The sequence below is a fragment of the Colletotrichum scovillei genome (genome assembly GCF_011075155.1).
Source record: "Colletotrichum scovillei strain TJNH1 chromosome Unknown Contig00007, whole genome shotgun sequence".
NCBI lineage: Eukaryota > Fungi > Ascomycota > Sordariomycetes > Glomerellales > Glomerellaceae > Colletotrichum > Colletotrichum scovillei.
Genome location: NW_023336265.1, coordinates 1,201,193 through 1,214,859, shown reverse-complemented (window position 1 = coordinate 1,214,859; position 13,667 = coordinate 1,201,193). Strand labels below are relative to the sequence as shown.

The window sequence follows — 13,667 nt, the reverse complement described above, 5'->3', positions numbered from 1 at the left end:
TGTCTTCATGGCCTTATCAAGGCAGGGGTCAATGACGCTGATTGAAATGGGCGGCACATGACAAGACATCATCAAGCCTGGCCTCCATGATAGTGTAAGTTGCCCCAATTTGAAATGAACCCGAAAAGAGTACCGCATCGCAATGGATAGTGCTCATCCTGTCTACACTAAGAATGATGTTGATGATGGAAGAGTGGTACATCGGTACAGAGGTACAGAGCACCTCACCTCAGTTCATGAAAATGAGTGAGACCGTAGGCCCCACCATAGCTCCAAGCTACCCGCCTTGCTTTGATTGGCCACAGATTGGAACAGTCAGCATGTGGCTGGACTCCCTGCCTCAGCCTCTTGTTGCGTTAAGCTCCCGTTCAGTCTGTGGACCATGCCTTCCCCACATCGCGGGGCAGCCTCAAGGCAGCTTCACCTCCACCACAGACACCTTCCCCGAGCGACGAACCACACCTCTGCAACTGTACCTGCAGCAGCAAGCGCAAGCGACACCGATTTAACCAAACACCAAGAAAAAGGTCTTCGATTCAGATCGTACCTTCTTTCGCCGCCTCATATGGTCTCAACAATCGAGTAGAAAATCCGACATCCTGTGGCGACGGCCAGAGAAGCGTAAGCCATGGCTTCCTCCGACGTGAACCCTCTCATTTCGAACCAAAAGTCCTCAGAGCTCCAGGCAATCCTCCACCCTCTGGTTCTTCTCACCATATCCGACTACATCACCCGTCATACTCTGCGCTCGCAGCAAGGACCCATTGTCGGCGCCCTTCTCGGCCAGCAGAATGGTCGCGAGATTACCGTCGAACATGCATTTGATTGCCACACGATACCGGCACCAGAGGTGGAAGGAGGCTACCTTCTGGACTCCGGGCGCTTCGGTGCAAGACTAGAGCAGAGTATGCTCAGCTGTTTCTCATTTTCCACGCCTTCGTTGGACTAACACTCCCTAAGTGAAGACAGTGCACAAGGACCGAAGCCTAGACCTGGTCGGCTGGTACACCCTGCTCGCAGTGACAGGCCCGACACCGACCATCCTCCCGATCCACCACCAGCTCCTCTCCGAATTCAACGAGTCGGCTCTCCTCCTCGGCTTCCATCCCGAGGAAGTCTTCACTCATTCCGTGGGCGGCAAGCTGCCCATGACCATCTACGAATCCAACTATGAGGTAGACGACCCGAGAGCTGCCGAGGCAGAGGGCGAGGACAAGAAGATGGACGACGGAGAATCCAAGCTCAAGCTACGCTTCCGCGAGCTTCCCTACACGGTCGAGACGGGCGAGGCTGAGATGATCAGCATGGACCATGTAGCGCGCGGTGCCGGCAACGCGACCGCCGTCGAAGCTCCCAAGGAGACTGCCAAGCCCAAGGTCCAGCTCGTTGAGTCGGGCGGCAAGCGCCGCGTCGTCGTTGCCGACAGCGCAGACGGTGACGATGCAGAGGCTCAGCTGTCTCCAGAAGAGGAAGAGATGGTGGCCGCCCTCACGGCCAAGGCGAACGCCGTCAAGATGCTTCAGGGCCGCATCCGCCTCATCACAACCTACCTCGAGCGCCTGCCGGCCGAACCCCTTGCCGGGGCGGAACAGACCGACGCCGCGTCCGCCACCACAGATGCGCAAACTACACCATCTCACACCATCCTCCGCCAGATTCAAGCCCTCGTGAACCGGCTAGACCTCGTCGTTCCCTCTGACGCGGAGGGCTTCGAAAAGGAGGTGCTCTGCGAGGAGAACGAGGTGGCCATCACGTCACGTCTCAACGACCTCATGCAGAGTATCAGTGGCATGCGCGACCTGGGCAAGAAGTTCAGCATCGCCGAGTCCGCACGCGTCAGGAACCGCGCCGGTGCGGCGGCGGCCGACTTCTCCAGCTACGGCCCTTCCGGCTTCAACCTCCCGGGCGCGGGAGACATTATGATGTAAGGGGGGATGACGGCCGATGACTGGTCAAGGGAGCGAAGAGTCTTTTATGACGGTGGTTGCACGCATCATCAGCCTATCTGGGATTCATGGGGAGGCGTTTCGGGGATAATGTAGACATGACAACACTTGCGAGGGGCATGAAAACCCCCGAAAAAATACAAACTCTTTGGTCAAGATACACGATTGCCAGCGGGCTGCTTGAAGCATCATAGATGAATTCTCATGAGGCGGAATATTAGTCCATGGACAGTCCCGGTCGGGGTGAATACTGCCACCAGCACCTTCCCACATCTACATTCCCTTGCTTCCTTCCTTGAGGTACCTTGGGTACCTTCTCCAGGCATGCCAAGAGAACTCATCCTCCTCTCCCTTTCTATACTCTTGTTTGACTTTTATTTCAGATGTCATGCCACGGTATTCTTCATCCTCTTAAATTGCCATGTTCTCCGTTTTGTATTTTCAGCCTGCAGACTACCTATGCTAATTTTTCTTCATCTTTTTTTTTGTGTCCCGGTCAACCCAAGGCAAGTAAATAAACCCAACGGCCCTTCTGTACTCTCTAAGTAGGTATCAAGTTCGTCATCATGACAACCTCATCAAACTATCCAATGCTTGCTTTCCAAAATTTAGAAAAAAAAGTAAAAAGAAAAGAAAGAAAGGAATCTAGGGTACTATCTATAATCAAACCCGCATACTTGTAAACCCAAAACCCCCCAAAAAGAGAATTACGCATCAAGAGAAAAGGGGCTCCATCTCAAGCCTCAATAACAACCTTGAGCACAAGCTTGCCCTCGTCATCAAACGTCCGACTCGCCAGCTCAAACGCCTTTGACGCGTTCTGCAACCCCTTGAACCGGTGCGTAACCATATCATCCAAAGGCGGAAGCCCGCCGTTGCCCTTGGCGCAGAGCAGACGGACGCCCGTCGGGTAGGTATTCGCGTACCGGAAGATGCCCAGGATGTCAATCTCCCGCAGGTGCGCGACCGACAGCGGCAGAGTCTGCACGGGCGTGCCCATGCCGACCATGATGACTTTGCCGCCGGGCCGGGTGGCGTACAGGCTGGTATGCATGCAGACCTCCTTGCCGGTGCACTCGAAGGTGACGTCGACCCCGTCGTCCTCGGCGTCCGAGTCGAGTTCTTCGGGCACCTTTGTGAGGGCCAGGATCTCGGCAGCGAGGGACTTTGCGCCGTCGAATTTGCTCTGGACGCTCTGAACGGAGAAGATGCTCGCGGGGGTCATGACGCCCGGGTCGGCTGGCGTGGAGGTGCCGGAGTTGGTCTTGACGACGTGGCCGTGGGTGGCGAAGCCCTTTTCGACGGCGTAGTTTACGCGGCCGGCGTCGACGTCGGTGATGGTAACTTCGGAGCAGCCAGCTTGCCGCGCCATGGCGGCCGTCAGAAGCCCGACGGTTCCTGCGCCGATGACCAAGGCCGTTGAGCCGGGCTCCGGTGCGGCTCTGTTGACGGCGTGGATGGCGACGGAGAGCGGCTCGAGGAGGGCGGCCGCCTCGTAGGAGACGTGGTCGGGGATCTTGTGGCACCACGCCGCCGGGTGGTTGATTCGTTCCTGGAGGGTTCCCTGGTAATGGGGCACGCTCTTGGCGCTGGACCGGAACTTCATCTTTTTGCAGAGGTTGTATCTGCCTTTGCGGCAGATGGTGCACTGTCCGCAGGGGACGCCGACCTCGAGAGCGACGCGGTCACCCAGCTTGAAGCCCGTGACCTGCGGCCCGATGGAGACGACCTCTCCCGAAGACTCGTGACCTAGGGAGAGGGGGTGGCACGCGCAGAGGTCGCCGTTGGCGAACTTCTTGTAGTAGCTGACATCAGACCCGCAGATACCGGTCCGCTTGATGGCAATCTGCAGCTCCCCGGCGGCCGGTTCTTCAATGCTCCTCGTCTCCTAAAAGGCACGAGTGTCGTTAGAATTAACATGTCCAAGGCGGGGCGGCTTTTGACACATTCAGGTGTAGGGATGCAACAGGATCAACGTGGGGGAACCCTCGTGTGACGAACGAGCCCACATTCTCCACGTCACAATCCATGACCATGAACCCAAGAAAGTTGAACTTACCAATCGCAAGTCTCGAGGACCATACAAGACTGACGCAGTGACCGAACAAGACTTTGACTTGTAGACGGGTAGGTGCATTGGTGCCATCTCACCCGTTGCTACTGGGGCCATGATGGAAGCTGGATGACGCCGGCGGCGTGGGGTGAAGCGTGGGATGATGGGTTAGGGTGTCAAAGGGGGCTTGGCCTAACTTCCTAATAGGGAGGGCTCGATGAGCGGGATTGGCCCAAGTGCCGGATGAGGGGTGCCGACAACACAAAATATGCTGAAAAAACACGAGGGCGAGGGTCCTGGGAATGAGGGACGGGAGGGGACCGGCGCGGGGTGTCTCGAGGACTGATAGGTTCGCTTTGGTATTTGGAGTTTGGGGGTAATGGGGGGCCACGAGAGGATAGACAGGGTTATTTCGTGGGATGAAGATGTAAGGAACCCAAGTTAATGTGATTCCCGTACGAAGATGGAGGTGAGCGAAATAGATTATCACTTGACAGAATGGAATGATAACCGGAAAAGCAGGAGACTCGAGATAAAGGGAATTATGAAGAAACTTTGACGCGAGGGGCCGTTGCTCCCCACCACCCCTTAAATAGGCTTGCGTGCTTGCCCGGCCCCCGGACACTCTCAACGTCCTGATGAATGATGCTCATGGTGGTGTCAATCGGTGATAGACCAGAGTTGCAAGGGGCTATCTTGGGTGAATGGGGAGACGGATGGACAACGGGCCATGAGCATACCTATCGAGGGTGACCATGATGGGGAGAGTTGGCCAAGCTCGCCCAACCAAACATCGACCAGTTATCGGAGCCAAGCTAAGAGCTTCGTACATGTAATCTCGGGAAATCATATGCAAGAGACATCTAGCGACGGAGCCACCTCAGCGTTCGGCAGCAGCACAAACCTTGGCCGGTATCGTACTGGCTTGCGAGGCGAAGAGATGAAAGGGAACAGGATAGGGAAGGGTAAGGAATACCGGGCGGTAGTGTACATGGTTCGGCAAGGAACGAAGCGTGTCGGGCCAGGACGTGTCCGCATTTGGGCAGCAGCTGTAGGCACTGGGCGTGAAATCGTCGTGGCATTGGTTGACGATGCTGGACAGGTGGAAAACGGGACGGCGGATGGAAGTAACTTTTCGCCTTTTGCGGTGACTAGGCAGGGCCCTGTTGAGCCACTTCCGAAACTCTCCAAGCATGGCACAAATGGAGGGGCTCAACGGGCAAATGGGGAACTAGCGGCTGGTGATGGGACGGCCTGGATGGCATCAGTGCGGTGACAGATATCGGCATGCATGGGGCTTCGACATGATAGTCATAGACGCAGTGCCTCGCCTGCATGTGTCGCAGGTTGCGGTGACGGGCTATACCTGTCCCGGGTCGTGATGCTAGTCAGGAGCCTGAAGGGAAAGAGAGCGAGTACGAAGACATGACGATGGCGAATCGCAAGAGGAAAAAATGTAGGTTTGCCTCCCTCTCTGTCTCTGTCTGTCGCTCTCTGTGGAACGGCCGCATGCGCGGACTGGGATGTCGAGCCAAGTGGACAGTTAAGGTATGGTCGGTGAGGTACCCGGGAGTGAGGGCCCGGAACAGAATGGACCATGACAGGGGTCAATGGGAGGGGTAGGGAGGGGAGGGGAGCCGGGAGGGGGGACAGTTGTTGCAACGGGGATGCATGGCTCTTGATGGAGGGTAGGAAATGAGAAGGTGTGGTGAACAAGGAAGATGCCGTGGGCAAAACTACTCTGTCTGCGCCTGTATCCGTACCATGATCTTGCGTGCAAGGGTTCCGAGGGACAGATGGGACGGGACAATCGCGGATGAATTGCGACAGATGATGGACAATGAACCTAGAATGAGGCGATGAATGCCCTGGTTGAATGTGCCAGAGTTGTAGGAAGAATGGATATGGAGATAGACGGTGAGAAAGAGGAGACCTCTGACCAGGGCAGGGCACTGAGAAACGACGAAGTTGGCTAATTGAGGTTCGAGTTCCGCACGAGATTCGCAACGAAGCACCGATTCGTGGCCCTCGTTGAGTGCGTAGACTCCTGCCAGGGGGTCCAGTCGGATGCTCGGCGGTCGAAGGATTGAGCATCTTTGTGGCCAATGAGGCGACATGTTCCATCGATAAAAGTTCAACGCAAATTGAATGAGTAAAGAGGTAAGGTAAAGGCTGAGTGATATGCGAATTTGGTGGTTAGAACTAAAGTAGAGCAGGCGAAATGTTGTAAACTTCGAATTTGCATCGACGGAGGCAGATTAAGGTGTGATCGAGTCCAAGATAGCTTAAGACAAGTAGTTGGTGAGGAAGAATTGCGGAGAAATTCAAAGATTGACTTTTTAGGTTTCCCTCTTGCCTCTCACGATCCCTGGTTGCCTCTCTTCCGGGTTCCAAGTTTGCACTTTCTGATTTCTGTGCACCGATCTTGTCTGATTGAAGGAAGAGAAGGTTCGGATAAGGGCACCTTCGTGATTTCCTCGAAATTACATAATCACGCAACAGTTCGGATGGCGGGGTGCCAAGGTAGGGACCTTCCTTGTCTACTTACATCGTCTACGGAGTACCTCTTTCCTTTCCTCTGCTGCACATTATCTGTGCCGCCCGCCTTCATCCGTCCGTACTTCAGCACCTTCGGTTCCGCCTGAAGACACGTTATGCCATTCTGTCAAACCTTTCGTCCTGAAATGGAGCGAATCTGCAGCTTTGGCACATTGAGCTCCCCTCCCTCCGCGGCCATATACGTACGACGCTGCATGGTTGTTATTGCCGCCTGCATTCCGTCGTCTTGGCCGAACCGTCCTATCAACCAGCCGTCGGATACGTTCTAGAATTGGAGCCATCGCCCTTATACCAGCTTCGGTGCTCATGATCGCTCATCCCTCGTCGCTCTCTTGTATGCTGTCCGGCACGGCTGAGCATCTATCGTTCCCTGCCCTAGCCGACGGTGGCGCACATCCCGTTCGTTCCGCGGAATGAGGATGCTGCCGGTCGTTGGAGGCCATCACCCGTCCCAGCTAGCGAAGCGTCATGGTTCGCGACATCGAACCATTTTCTCCGTCGATCGCTTGAGAAGACCAGCAAGTTGACAGCTAGAGAGACACTGCTGAACAGCCGCTGTTGACCAGCTGCTCTTTCTTGCCATGGATATGGGAACTTCATTATTGCGCCTTGCTTCCGGCGGTTGCAAAAACCTACTGAACGCCAAGTCTCTTCACAGAGCTCATATCCTCAGATTGAGCTGCGCACTCAATCCTGCACGTCAGGGTCCGCTGTGATGGTATGCCCTCCAGTCCACTGACCGCGGCGGCAAAGACCCCCAGTGGATTCCTCTGAGGGGAGGGACATGGACCGAAGGCCCCATCTGTTGGACCCCGGCTTAGTTGACGGGGCCTTCAAGGGCCTTGCCTACACCTATCCTTGCAACAATGGATTTTAGTATCAAAAGACGGCACAAGAACACGATGCCGAGGCTCTAACCGGCCGAACCAGATCATGTCGGAAGCAATGCGTCCTCCAAGAATTCAGTACTTTCTTGAAACGGTCCAGAAAAGGCCTTCTCATCGTGACGCCCTCGGTGCCAGACAGCGTTCCTCGGGCCTCGACTTCATTTTGATATTACTCCATCGACCAAAACGTCTATGACAGCCTATATCGAAGGCACTGCAACTGCTGCTCCTTTACCTGAATTCTGTCAGCGCTCGAGTCTGCGCCAACCTGATCGAGTGGTTGGTTCCAAGTTCTCCGACTGATGGTATGCGGATACACTGCATGTGCACCTCCATTTTACCGGTCCTATAGCGAGGCGCTGCGCATGGCTGGTCCTGACCCCAACCCTTGTAAGTCCTCGAAAGCCCATGAGTACCTAAAATTCATGGATGACCGTACCTTATCCTGATCCGCAACTTCTGACGCATCCGCAGTCGGCATGCAAAACCCTGCCCGGATTTCGGCCCACTGCATTTATTTGTCAAGTCAGACTAATGATAGAGACTGCGGCCTTCCAGCTTGCTCAGGCTGTATTGCCTCAACGGCGAAGCATCTGCAAAAAGAGAGCTGGCATATCACAGTTTTCCGACGAGGTCGGTGGCAATGCGCCTGTTTTGATATGGCGTAGTAACCGAGTCGCAGCCCCTGGCTATACCTCGCCTGAACAAAAATGTCATGGGTGTTGGATAAAGTCGTTTGAAGCTGATCGACTCAACCTCAGTACCACTCGTACACATTTCCCTGCATGAACGCGACAGTGCTTCTCTTGATGGCAAGGACCAGTGCGAGATATCAACGTCATCTTCTGGGCTCAGCAAACTTGGAGACACATTCGAGAGCTGAAATGATCACCCGATTACTGTTCCTGTCGAAAGCACTGGCATGTACGGCGCCCGCATCTCTGAGGCGCACCAGATGTTTGAAGGCACACTCACTACTCTACTGAATCCCAAACGAGTGATCTCCAAGTGTACTATCACACGGAGAGCCTGAGCCGACATTGCAATCCTCAACACGGCAAGATCTACTCCTCTGCCGTGAGGCAGATGCGGGATGAACCAGGAGCTGGTTAGTCTGACGACTCAGTCAGGGCTTAATATTGAAAGTGTCAAGAATCTCGCATATCCGCAACCGCAGGCTGCTTGGGTATCACATTCAACGGTGGCCAGCAGATACCCACTGCGAAACAAAAATTGGAGACAATTTTCCAATTCGGAGAAACCCTGCATGCTCACGCAATCGGAACTCATGGCATCACCTAGGGCCCATGCAAAGGAGTGTCGAGTGGAGCTCTTCGTCATGTCTACCTGAAAAGAACCCATGCGCGAGGCCTTACCTGGGTGTACGTGATACTGATGAGCAAGCTGTCCCCTCCTCGGTATGCGAAAGAAGAAGAGAGACGCCCGTCACGTCATCTCATGGGAAGGCGTTGGTACAATGATGTCGCTGAAGACGAGCGTGAGCAGCTTCGGGACGAAAGTCTGGTCAGTTCTCTGATATCACCAGTGACAGCAGCCATACCAAGTGACACGGTCCACGGAATTGTTATCCGGTCTACCAATGGACGGCATTGACATATCTAGGGTAGTAACTCTTTTCTTCTGAGCCGCATGGAATCGAGTCATTGCAGTATGGAGGATGAGGGTCACTTGCCAGCGGCGCCTGGAATCACATTACCGGCGGTTTTCTCCAAACCTCAGGCTTCAGCTCCAAGGCAGATAGATGTCTGGCTATTGGCGCCTGCCGACGTAGTTGCCGAGTATTGACCTTGCTTCCGGACGGCTATTGATCTCGATGCAAGTTTTCCATCCCAAAAGCCGAATGGGACGACTGGGGAAGCATAGCTCGATGCGACCTCACTAGGCCATGGCCTCTCCGCATGTACATTGTCTGCTCAGGCATGTCAGCGAGGGTGTCTACCGGATCTCTGGAATCGAGTGAAACACTGCTCGCATCGCTGACAAGAATGCCAGATAGATTAGAAAGAGAAAACTGGCTGACGCCTCCGTTCCAGAAACTCACGCTGACAGACAGCGTCTGTCAGGTAGGCCGCCAGATTTTCGCCGTAATCTACCTTAGTGAACAGGAAAGTCTAGCTAGTATGGCAACGCGGAAACGCTGCATATTTCGGGTAGGGGAGAGAAGTACCAACGCCCATATAAGCTGAAAAGCAACATGAGACCCGATCAGCTTCATTCAGCTTTCCTCGGCATGCTTTTAGAGTTTCAACGGTGAACTACATTGCATAGGAATATCGCCATGGCACGATGCATCCAAGACATTTCTCAGACCGCTGAAAAGGACTTCATCAGCCAATGTAAGGTCCTTGATCCCAGGCGGCGATTGGTTCGCTACCCCATGAATCAACCTCCAAAGCACGAAACACAAACATTTTTTGTTTCTGGAGGTAATAAGATCGTGAATGATGCGAGGAGGAGGGGGCACTCAAAATGGTCGAAGGCGTCCGGGTGCCCAATAGAAGAACAATATACGAACAGAACACCACCATCAAATCGAAGACATCTCACCTGCAGCCACCGCCTCAATCGTCGCTCAATTACCTTGTATCAAACGAAGCAATATGTGAATCTTGCCCCCTTTTCCAGTGCGAAGCTAGCATGTGCATTTCAGCCAATCTGCCATCCATTCGCAGCAACAGCAGCCGTACTATAATAAAACTCACCTACACCCACCCACATTGCGCTTCCGCATCCGCATCCGCGTAACTCCCCCGGGCGTATAATATAGCCTGCCTTTCCATACCTTGACTCACACACCTCACCGCCAATCGACCGAATCCAAGCCAAGCCAACAGACAGCAACGTCCACTTCCCGAGCAATGGCAGGCCAAAACAAAAGACCATTGAGACCCCCGGAAGCCGAAACCGGGGTGAAATTGGGATCTGATTCATTGAGTCGGTGAGTGAGGGGGAAACACGACGTCTCCCACACGCATGTGTATTTCGCATTTTACATACCATTTTCTACCAATGTGCCTCTACTGCAACCGCTACGAGATGGGATGTCGACGACACAGTAAGTGGGTGAAGGAGAAAGTATATCGCATGGGAAGCACAACATGCTCCGGTGCATTTCTCGGTGTGTATTGAACATGAATGGCTGCAAAAAAAAAAAAAACGCAACCCACCTTCCAATCACTTGTTGCTCTCTCCCTCCTGCTTTTGCGTCACAATCAAGACACTTTCCTCAGCCTACCTCAACCTCGAGGTGCATTCACTCAAGGTGCCTCGAGGCAGAGTTACGTTTCACCGCCTACCGCCACCGGCACACGCACGCCGAGCCATCCATTGAGAATCTCATCGTGACGCTTGCATCCTGTCAGTCATCGCCATATGTCACCTCCCAACGAGACCTTTTCTCTCCCAATGTTGTCTCTCACAGACCGGCTGGCAAAGTCAATCTCACGCCCGATGCAGCCATACACATCAGATAGTCAAACGCAGAGGAGAAAAAAACCATAGTGACAAAAACAGCAAGGCTCATACTTTGGGAATCTATGTGTATGGGAGCACAAACAGGACGGATACAACATTACACATCATACGAGCTTTTTTGGGAGAGAAAAGAAGTGCCTGCCCCGAAAGCCCCCCCCTGGGTACAAAAAGGTCTCGGTCCAAGGATTTCCCCCTCCTCCCTCCCCTCCCCTCCCTCCGAGTAGCGGCATCGCCCGTTCATCCGCACCTCACAAACAAAGGTCGACTCGATCAGAAAGTGCTGGTCGCCAATCGGCTCGCCGCATTTCTCGCATCCACTCGGTCCTCGTCGTCCTCCTCTGCCACACCGGACAGGCTTGCCCGGCCGCCTGCTGCGCCGAGGCCCTTGTTCTGCCCTGCACCCTGGCCGTCGTCGCCCTCACCGTCCTCGGGGACGCCCATAAGACTGCCAGACACGCTACGGTTGAGCGTGTCGGTGCGTCGTGGAACACCGCTCCATGCATCACCCTTGGGACCTTGGCTGGCTGCCACGCTGGCTCTTCTGACGGGAGGGTGAGCCTCGCGTCCAAGTCGACTCAGACCGCCAGATGCGTCAATGGCGCGGATGTCTGGTCTCACGCTCTCGAGGACGGCGAGGGCACGTCGCTCCGCTTCAATCTCGCGAATGACATATTCTCTGATGCTGAGCCGAAGATCCGCTGCAGTCCTTGCGAACCACTTTCGGCGCTCCTGTACGAGATTTTGCGTGACACGAGTCGTCTTTTGGTAGAGGTAGGTCTCGTTTTGGCGGGCGTCATCGAGGGCTGTAATGGCCTCATCGACCTTCTCGCGTCTTACGTTGGAGCTCGCCTTCAGACGATCGGCGGCATTGAGCTTGCTACGTGTGTTCTCTTGTGCCTGGAGGAATTCGCGAATGAGGATTTGGCGGTTTGTGAGGGACTCCTTGACCACAAATGAGTCCTGGGAGTGGTACTGGAAAGGATCACCAATGGTGGTGGCTTCCGCAGTAGCTTGCGCCGCGTGGTAATCACCGACGGTTTGTACGATCTTGCCCAACTTACGATAGGCATTGGCGAGACCCTGATGGGGCTCTTGGATATGCATGGAGCCGAGCTTGACGCCAAAGTCGGATTCAGCCAATCCCAGACCTAGGTGGTATCAGACCTGCAAATGCCCGCGCGTTGTTGGGAAGGATTGACGTTGGACTTACCTCGACGAGACTTGACGAGCTTATCGACCTTGTGGCCGGCATCCATGGTCCCAAGGTAGAAGAGCTTGACAATCGGACGAGCCTCCTGGAGCTCCGGAGTGTCGTCCGGCGGGGGTGCAAACTGCTTCAGAATCTTTCTGCGCACACCCGTCGCCGGCTGCTTCATCTTGACCATGGGGCTGTAACCGAAATCGCTCTCAACGAAGAGGACCATCTCATCGTCCCTCATAAGGACTTCGTTGCTGCACACGTAGTTGAACCACCGTTGTAATAAGGCCTTGACGCGGGCTTCGTCCTCGTCCGTGCCAGCGCCGGCCGAAGTTACGGCGGGCGGTACGGTAGGCACCAGGCATTCCGGGTTGGCTGAAATCAGGTGCTCCGCAAGCTTGACGAATTCGGAATGGAAACGACGCACGTCGCGGTACTGCGTGGTGCGGAACCGCGGGAGGTTGGTCTACGGCGTGTTAGACAATTAACTTCCACCGCATTAGGGGATTTGCTACTTACATGAACATCGAACCGCAAGATGGGGTCCTTCTTCCCGGTGCGCTCGAGGCCGGTGATCTTGGCCTGTAGCCTGAACTGAGGCTGCTGAGGCTTGCGCGGCTGTTGTTGAGCCTGACCGCCCGCGGCCGCGGGGCCACCTTGTTCTTGCGACTTTTGAGGCAGCTCAGGCCCCGGACCATCGCCGCTGGAGCGGGCTTCTGAGCCTATTTCGGTCCTCGACTCCTGTGTTTCCACCTCGGTGGTCGACTGGGTGCTGCTTGCGGTGTCTGGTCGTCTGTACTGCTGCTCGCCGCCAAAGCCCTCCTGGTGGTCTTGCGGCGTTGCGTTGCCGGGGCTCGGTGAGTAGGTGAAGGGGGATCCGGCCGGGTCGCCGCCGAGGTCAGCACCAAGCGATGAGAAGTTGGTCTGGTTGGGCCGGGGCGAGGAGCCTGGGGAGTTTCCCCAGGGCGATGCGCCGCTCTCTTCGTGGATGGAGGCGCTGTAATCCATGGCTACGGTGGTCTCGTTATCGTCGTCGTCGTTCGTCGTCTGCGAAGGGTGCGATCGATGATGTCGTCGGGTTGCTTGGACGGATCACGACTGGCCGACAAAGCCGATGCGGGGAAGAGGGAACGGGTGTAGATGGTTATTTGGGGATTCGGCACATGAGCCCATCCATTGACCAGTGTCGGAATGCAACAGTGCTTGTCGTGGGCCGAAGGATAGTGGTCCGGGTGTGTAGATGATGGCCCGTATAATCGCTCTCGTGTCGTTCGCAAGCTGAGGCGGGATGCGAGCGTGAAGTCCAGAAGGCCGGGGGACCTTTTCTCCACGCAGCTGCCTTGAATTGGTTCGTAACCACCGCAAGTTCAAAGCCTCAGGTACGCCGGAGAGCCACAGAGCCTAGTAGTACCCAAAGCCCGCGAAGCAGCGCAGCCCCACTCAGCCTCCGCTTCGGCTTAGCGTCCCCACGTCCTCTGGTCGCAACCTGGAAGAAGAAGCTCGGGCCAGCCTACCTAAGCACCGAAGAA

At 55.2% G+C, this 13,667-nt stretch overlaps 3 protein-coding genes across 3 annotated transcripts; 1 reads left to right on the top strand and 2 right to left on the bottom strand.

The window, feature by feature from the left end:
• Nucleotides 1–402: 402 nt before the first annotated feature.
• On the top strand, nucleotides 403–2,064 carry HER10_EVM0008579 (signalosome subunit). The gene is made up of 2 exons (XM_035478096.1): nucleotides 403–905; nucleotides 961–2,064. Exons 1-2 carry the CDS (start codon nucleotides 629–631, stop codon nucleotides 1,926–1,928), a joined length of 1,245 nt encoding a protein of 414 aa, XP_035331673.1. The 5' UTR covers nucleotides 403–628; the 3' UTR covers nucleotides 1,929–2,064.
• A 298-nt stretch (nucleotides 2,065–2,362) lies between these two features.
• HER10_EVM0002413 (alcohol dehydrogenase GroES-like domain-containing protein) lies at nucleotides 2,363–4,547 on the bottom strand. Its single transcript, XM_035472126.1, has 2 exons — nucleotides 4,006–4,547; nucleotides 2,363–3,834 (listed from the first exon to the last, which is right to left on the bottom strand). The coding sequence occupies exons 1-2, from the start codon at nucleotides 4,114–4,116 to the stop codon at nucleotides 2,683–2,685; spliced, it is 1,263 nt and encodes a 420-aa protein (XP_035331274.1). The 5' UTR covers nucleotides 4,117–4,547; the 3' UTR covers nucleotides 2,363–2,682.
• Nucleotides 4,548–11,163: 6,616 nt separating this feature from the next.
• Nucleotides 11,164–13,494, bottom strand: HER10_EVM0000650 (PX domain-containing protein). The gene is made up of 3 exons (XM_035470422.1): nucleotides 12,658–13,494; nucleotides 12,151–12,604; nucleotides 11,164–12,088 (listed from the first exon to the last, which is right to left on the bottom strand). The coding sequence occupies exons 1-3, from the start codon at nucleotides 13,144–13,146 to the stop codon at nucleotides 11,211–11,213; spliced, it is 1,821 nt and encodes a 606-aa protein (XP_035331162.1). The 5' UTR covers nucleotides 13,147–13,494; the 3' UTR covers nucleotides 11,164–11,210.
• Between the last annotated feature and the right edge of the window lie 173 nt (nucleotides 13,495–13,667).

Excerpts from the sequence above, each read along its gene's own strand:
- HER10_EVM0000650 (XM_035470422.1), bottom strand. The coding sequence starts at position 13,146 with ATGGATTACAGCGCCTCCATCCACGAAGAGAGCGGCGCATCGCCCTGG. Across the intron at positions 12,605-12,657 it reads TCTTGCGGTTCGATGTTCAT|ACCAACCTCCCGCGGTTCCG; the intron begins GTAAGTAGCAAA and ends AACACGCCGTAG. Across the intron at positions 12,089-12,150 it reads GCTCGTCAAGTCTCGTCGAG|GTCTGGGATTGGCTGAATCC; the intron begins GTAAGTCCAACG and ends GATACCACCTAG.
- HER10_EVM0002413 (XM_035472126.1), bottom strand. The coding sequence starts at position 4,116 with ATGGCCCCAGTAGCAACGGGTGAGATGGCACCAATGCACCTACCCGTC. Across the intron at positions 3,835-4,005 it reads GTCCTCGAGACTTGCGATTG|GAGACGAGGAGCATTGAAGA; the intron begins GTAAGTTCAACT and ends CGTGCCTTTTAG.
- HER10_EVM0008579 (XM_035478096.1), top strand. The coding sequence starts at position 629 with ATGGCTTCCTCCGACGTGAACCCTCTCATTTCGAACCAAAAGTCCTCA. Across the intron at positions 906-960 it reads CGGTGCAAGACTAGAGCAGA|TGAAGACAGTGCACAAGGAC; the intron begins GTATGCTCAGCT and ends ACACTCCCTAAG.